Source organism: Girardinichthys multiradiatus, chromosome 4, assembly GCF_021462225.1.
Source record: "Girardinichthys multiradiatus isolate DD_20200921_A chromosome 4, DD_fGirMul_XY1, whole genome shotgun sequence".
NCBI classification, from domain to species: domain Eukaryota; kingdom Metazoa; phylum Chordata; class Actinopteri; order Cyprinodontiformes; family Goodeidae; genus Girardinichthys; species Girardinichthys multiradiatus.
Genome location: NC_061797.1, coordinates 3,794,742 through 3,802,265, shown reverse-complemented (window position 1 = coordinate 3,802,265; position 7,524 = coordinate 3,794,742). Strand labels below are relative to the sequence as shown.

The window sequence follows — 7,524 nt, the reverse complement described above, 5'->3', positions numbered from 1 at the left end:
GGTTGGGCAAACTCACATGAACCCTCAAGGACCCTGTAGAAAGTGTAGAGCTGGTCCAGTGTTCCACGACCAGGACGAAAACCACACTGCTCCTCCTGAAGCCCTGGTTTGACTGAAGTGCACTGAATATTATTTGATTGTTTTTTTAAACCCTAAAATTTCCTTCACCGAGTTTCTTTGGCTGCTACTCCACATAAAAGCATTCCTTATTGCAATAGATGTTTTACTTAGAAAGACCCCCGCTAAAACGGTGGACTTCTACACTCTTCATCGTAAATATCTGTAGGCTTCCATGTGTAATAAACATGTTATGCAAATGTCACAGGGATTTATTTTTTCATCATAGGAGAAATCCCTTTTGAAACAGACCCTGGTCTGACAAGGCAGTAGCTTGATCATCCATAAAAACTAACCTATTTTTATCCAAACAGAAATCAATCCAAGAATTAACTCTGGGTGATATTCTGACTGCTTAATAGCTCTCCACAAAAGCCAACTTTAGAAATCCCTTTAAATGTTATGAAAGCACTGTAAAGGCAAGTTGGGAAGAATACTAATGTCTTTAAAGTTGTTATCTGAAGTTTTATCCAAACAATTATCCATGAGAGAGAGGATGGATTTAGGAAGCCTCATCTGAAATGTGTGTATGGATCCAATCCTGCCAAAACCTTCCATCTCACATTTTTGTCTCCATTGAGTCTCCTCCACCGTGTACTCTGTAGTTACATGTCTACCAAGGGTGAACACGGAATCTGCTTTGACCATGGCAGTGAACACAGAACCATTGCTGTTCCCATACTGACCAGACATGGCCGTCCACTGACCTGTCGTGAGGTTGTAGCAGTCCATCACACAGTGTAAGAAGTCATTAAATGGCCCATTCCGCATCACATACAGATTATCCCTATGAGCCACCATATAAAGTCCATAACTCTGCTGGCGGTTGAGCGTTGTAACTAAAAGCCATCGGTCATATTCAGGGACATACTCGTGTATATCTGTGGCCCCCTTTCCTTTCCAGAGACAGATAAAGATCCTGTTCAAAGCTACAGCAGACACCACAGAAGCTGCCTGGCAGGGGAGGGCTGAGACAAAACCCCAGCTTCCCTCACACACCCTGAATCTCTCCACTGAAGAGAGGTCCTTCATGTTGAACTTCCCTCCTAATGCATAAAGGCAGCCTTCATTACCTATCAGTGTGAAGCTGTAGCGCAGCTGCTGGGGACCACAGATTGTGGACCATGTGTTATCTGCTGGGTTATAACAGAATCCAGCCTCTACAACCCTCTTACTAACATCATGCACTCCTCCAATGATGTACAGTTTGTTGTCAAGGACAGCCACCCCTGCCATGGTGGTACTGGTGCTGAGAGGTAGCTGTGTGAGGGCCCTCCACTTTTTGTGTTCCTCGTCCAGGTAGAAGACTGTCCTCTGGACATCCTGCAGTAGTTCTGAGGATGGAGAGTGGCTGCACACTGCCATGTAGCTACTTGGGGGAAGAGACTCGATATATTCTACCATCTTGCTGGGTAAGGTGCGCACATCCTCCTTCAGGTCAGCGTACATATCTCTGATGAACAAGGCAGAGTGGTGGGACAGTTCCCACACTCCATAGGTTGCAGCTGTGTGATACATGAGCAAACAGTTTTCAGAATTGATGATGTTAATCATGTGCTTGGTGAGAGCCGGTACCTGGAGAAAAGCAGTGCATTCAATAGCTTCAACAATCTGATCACTGTTGAGCATGGGATGCTCCCCTTCCAGCACCCGCAGCAAGAGTAGAAAACCCTCAACCCCAACGCTTCGCAGCTGCACCTGCTCCTGCTGGCATTCTCTCATTCCAGACTGGAACAAGGCTCTGAAGTACTCACAGTTCTCAGCCATGATGGTTTTGTCCACGTTGAAAATACTCCCATTGATGTTGACCTTCATCTTATTTTCTATCTCACGGTGTCTTGGACAAGTGGTAGACTCCATAATTTTTCTGCTTCAGGCTTTCTTTACATCTGCTACCAAACTGCCCATTCATTTAAGAGAGGTTCAATTCGTTTTACAATTGAACCACAAGCACTGCATGTTGAAGTACCAAAGAGAGAATAATCCTCTCTCTATTTGTTGGCACAGCTCTGAGAACACACTCTATACATAGCAGCAGCAGATGCAGAGGTGGGACAGAGTCCGGGATGACATGTAACCTGAGCAGAAAGATGAGCTGGATAATGGCATGGTGGCTGTAAAAGAAAAATAACTCCCTCTTTGTTTGTGGCTGACAAAATGTGGAACAGCTGAAGATCTGGGCCAGTATTCACAAAGATTCCTAAGACTGCTCCTAGTGACGTCATTGTAAGAAAAATCTTAGAATTTCTTGAATTTTAGGATTTTTCTTAGAATTTTCCCTAGGTAAGATAAAAGTTACTCACGACGCACCTTAGGCCTGAAGAGAGCTTCTAATGTGAGGAAATGTTAAGAGTAGCGAGGAGGACCTTAAGTGAGCTTAAGAGTGTCTTAAGCATAGAAGATGGTGGAAAGACCAAGAGAAAGGAGAAATATTCTCCGAACAATGAATAACAGCTCGACTGCGCAGGGATCCACCCACTTAATAGTCGAGTAGATAAGCACATAAACTTCTATAACAGGGGTCCCAAAACCCCAGACTCCGGTCCAAACCAGACCCACAGGGCTTTTTATCGGGACCACAAAGCATTTTCTCATTTACTATGGAGATACAGGCATTTTATTCCTGTCATGGCTGAATTTTGAACAGGCATGACAGGCAGAGACACTCCAAGCCAGCTGGTGGCGGTATTGCACTATATAGTTGTATGCCAACCGCCAGAAAACGACAGAGAAGAAGAAGCTAGTCAGGGTTATTGGGGTCCTTGAACATGTGTTAGGAATAACCTTTATTAATATTACTCTTTTCCCATTTATACCATAGTGATAGAAAGCATAAGTTCTAATGTTTCCCTTTTGTTAGAATAGGATAAGAATGCTTATCGACACACATTGTAAGGATAAATGGCCCAAGGTTTGTCATGAACGACCTGAGGCTGGGGCACTGGGTTTGATAGTAGAACAGCTGGTAACTGGTTTAATTAGAATGCCACGGAACACTTAGATCAAGGATGGACACCTGCTACCACACAACCTAATCACTGAGGGAGGGCACATCCATTGCATTGGAGTACCAGATATAAAACTACAGGGGTTGGATAATGAAACTGAAACACCTGGTTTTAGACCACAATAATTTATTTGTATGGTGTAGGGCCTCCTTTTGCAGCCAATACAGCGTCAATTCGTCTTGGGAATGACATATACAAGTCCTGCACAGTGGTCAGAGGGATTTTAAGCCATTCTTCTTGCAGGATAGTGGTCAGGTCACTACGTGATTCTGGTGGAGGAAAACGTTTACTGACTCGCTCCTCCAAAACACCCCAAAGTGGCTCAATAATATTTAGATCTGGTGACTGTGCAGGCCATGGGAGATGTTCAACTTCACTTTCATGTTCATCAAACCAATCTTTCACCAGTCTTGCTGTGTGTATTGGTGCATTGTCATCCTGATACACGGCACCGCCTTCAGGATACAATGTTTGAACCATTGGATGCACATGGTCCTCAAGAATGGTTCGGTAGTCCTTGGCCCATCTAGCACAAGTATTGGGCCAAGGGAATGCCATGATATGGCAGCCCAAACCATCACTGATCCACCTCCATGCTTCACTCTGGGCATGCAACAGTCTGGGTGGTACGCTTCTTTGGGGCTTCTCCACACCGTAACTCTCCCGGATGTGGGGAAAACAGTAAAGGTGGACTCATCAGAGAACAATACATGTTTCACATTGTCCACACCCCAAGATTTGCGCTCCTTGCACCGTTGAAACCGACGTTTGGCATTGGCATGAGTGGCCAAAGGTTTGGCTATAGCAGCCCAGCCGTGTATATTGACCCTGTGGAGCTCCCGACGGACAGTTCTGGTGGAGACAGGAGAGTTGAGGTGCACATTTAATTCTGCCGTGATTTGGACAGCTGTGGTTTTATGTTTTTTTGGATACAATCCGGGTTAGCACCCGAACATCCCTTTCAGACAGCTTCCTCTTGCGTCCACAGTTAATGCTGTTGGATGTGGTTCGTCCTTCTTGGTGGTATGCTGACATTACCCTGGATATTGTGGCTCTTGATACATCACAAAGAGTTGCTGTCTTGGTCACAGATGCGCCAGCAAGACGTGCACCAACAATTTGTCCTCTTTTGAACTCTGGTATGTCACCCATAATGTTGTGTGCATTTCAATATTTTGAGCAAAACTGTGCTCTTACCCTGTTAACTGAACCTTCACACTCTGCTCTTACTGGTGCAATGTGCAATCAATGAAGACTGGCTACCAGGCTGGTCCAATTTAGCCATGAAACCTCCCACACTAAAATGACAGGTGTTTCAGTTTCATTGTCCAACCCCTGTACATGCGACCTTTCACAGACGGCGATGGTCCAAGACAGGAGCCTCAGCGCTGATCTCTGTAATCATTCCTTTGCCTAATTTAGATTAAATGTGCTTAAAGTTAGAAACTGTTTGAAAGTCGTTCCTTTAAGAGTCAGTGTTAGATAGAGTGCGTGATCGCTTCTGGGGTCCAAGGACCCGAGGAACTTCGAGACGTCTGATCGCCAACAGGGTGCGGTAGCTCAGACACATGGGTTGCTAATGCCCCTTTACCACTGGCTCGTTTTAGGCGGAGCAGCTCCGCTCCAATCAGTTTCGCTCTACTTGGTACAATACCAGTTGTGTTTACACTGACCTACTGACAGTTGAAGCAATGGCAGCTGAAGCCCTGCCTCCAGACGTTAGTGTGGTGCGCTGGGCTGCTTTTAATGGCCCTGTCCCAATACCTACACTAGACCCTACGCCCCTCTATGAAGTGTGTACTTTATAAACGCGCACGTATGGGTTAAAGTGCGTAGGTTACAAGTGTGCAAAATTGGAGAATTGGGACAGTAGGGGGATAGGTCATCGACTGGGGCATCACAAATGGCTGGACCCATCACTGTTTTTGTGGTCTTTCTGCCAAAGAATATTTTAAATCTGCAATAAGCAATTGTTTGAGGAGTCAAAGCGCAGGAATCGAAGGAGGCTTATACACCAGACTCTTGCTGCGGCAGACGTGTTTGTGCGTAACGTAATTAAAATGTTATGGGCTATTGACTGCCCAGAATTACCCTGAAACCAGTGGCGTCTCACAATGTTGAGTCTGGAAAACCAGTAAAAAAATTATTTGGGACTTGCTGTCTATAGTTTATGCAATTCTTATTATTCAGATTCGATGGTTGATTACATGGATGGTTGTGATTGGTTTTTGCTCAAAACTTCCCACAACGTCATATATTACCCACAATGAATTGTGGGCGGATCGGTAGACCACTCTGGAGAACTGGGAATCACTATGCACTTGAACCCATCAACGGGAACATGTAATTGAGGGACACAAGGGTGGAAGTGCGAGTATTGGGACAGGGCTAACGTTAATGTTAATAGCTGCTAAGATACTAGCTTGCGAGCTTAAGCTTGCTGACAGTACTATGACTTGGCGAGTAAAGGAAGATGGCTTTGTCAAAAATACGTAAAGTAGAGACAGTAGGGGACATCATTAGCGAGCTACACGGCTGATAACACAGTTACTTATGGCACGACAGCGAGCATACGAGTGTTCACTGCGAGTACAGTAGATTTCAGGAAAACAAAGAAAAGCCTTTCACTGACTAGGAAATGATGAAAGAGTGCATGGTTGCTGTGACAGAAAAATTTTTAGATGGAAAAGGACAACAACTTAAGGAAAGGTTTAAGCACCTGGCACAAGGATAAGGAGAGCAGAACTGTATACCAGATGTAGCCTATAGACCCAGCTAGATTGTGTCATTCAAAGTGAGTTAGATATTGATACTTAAATTGGATTGCACTTCTTCTGTTCATCTGAGGATTTCATGGGCATATGAATAATTGATCAGTAGTTAAAAAACAAAAACGTTAGTGTTAATTAAATGTTAAATAAAAATGAAAGAAAATATATTAGTCAGTTAATTTGGATTTGAGCTATTTTAGCTGACCCCTGTTCTATAACAATCATACAATTATTAATATAGATATAAACCTTATCATCCCCTGGTGTAAATTAAATAGTTTCAGCAGCAGGACAGATTAAAGGTGCACTTCTAGTAAGGTAATATTAGGAAGGATAAATAAATAATAGAAACAATAATGAATAACCATAAATAAAAAGTGAACAAAAATACAAACAATATAAATATTTAAAGACTGTAAAATGCTTTCAAAAATAAAAAGAATTGGCAATAATTGGAAAAACTCTATAAATACATAAATACAAACTCTAATCTAAGCTCTACATAGAATGAAGATGCAATGAGAGGAATAAGTATTTGCTGTATTGTTCATGATGACATCAGTAGACTAAGCCTAAATGATCATCTACAAGGTTCCCCATCGTTTGTGGAGAAGTTCTCTGGAGTGCTACAATCTCCTCTCTAGCTTCTGATTGCAGCTGGTACCAGAGCTGCTCACCTTCTAGGCTGGTGCTGAAGGGAGAGGGAACGACGCATTGATCTGTTGGTGATGCCTGTTTGTTCCCACCATGATCCCAGCAGGCTCGTCTCCTCTGTCCAGTTCAGTTTTCTCCCCCTTTTGTTCTCATTCAAAGAGTTTTCTTTATTTTCATGACTATGAATATTGTAGCTTCTCACACTGAAGGCATCAAAACTATGAATTAACACATGTGGAATTATATACTGAACAAAAAAGTGTGAAACAACTGGAAATATGTCTTATATTCTAGGTTCTTCAAAGTAGCCACCTTTTGCTTTGATTACTGCTCCGCACACTCTTGGCATTCTGTTGCTGAGCTTCAAGAGGTAGTCACCTGAAATGGTTTTCCAACAGTCTTGAAGGAGTTCCCAGAGATGCTTAGCACTTGTTGGCCCTTTTGCCTTCACTCTGCGGTCCAGCTCACCCCAAACCATCTCGATTGGGTTCAGGTCCGGTGACTGTGGAGGCCTGGTCATCTGGCGCAGCACCCCATCACTCTCCTTCTTGGTCAAATAGCCCTTACACAGCCTGGAAGTGTGTTTGGAGTCATTGTCCTGTTGAAAAATAAATGATGATTCAACTAAGCGCAAACTGGATGGAATAGCATGCTGCTGCAAGATGCTGTGGTAGCCATGCTGGTTCAGTATGTCTTCAATTTTGAATAAATCCCCAACAGTGTCACCAGCAAGGCACCCACACACCATCACACCTCCTCCTCCATGCTTCACAGTGGGAACCAGGCATGTAGAGTCCATCCCTTCACCTCTTCTGCGCCGCACAAAGACACGGTGGTTGGAACCAAAGATCTCAAACTAGCAAACTAGCTCTCAAGCAGCTATTTTACCATGAAGGCCTGATTCACACAGTCTCCTCTTAACAGTTGTTCTAGAGATGTGTCTGCTGCTAGAACTCTGTGTGGCATTGACCTGT

General features: G+C 43.8%; 1 protein-coding gene across 1 annotated transcript; it reads right to left on the bottom strand.

Moving 5' to 3' along the window:
- Positions 1–171: 171 nt before the first annotated feature.
- On the bottom strand, positions 172–2,032 carry kbtbd13a (kelch repeat and BTB domain containing 13a). Its single transcript, XM_047362648.1, has one exon. It carries the CDS (start codon positions 1,975–1,977, stop codon positions 511–513), a length of 1,467 nt encoding a protein of 488 aa, XP_047218604.1. The 5' UTR covers positions 1,978–2,032; the 3' UTR covers positions 172–510.
- Between the last annotated feature and the right edge of the window lie 5,492 nt (positions 2,033–7,524).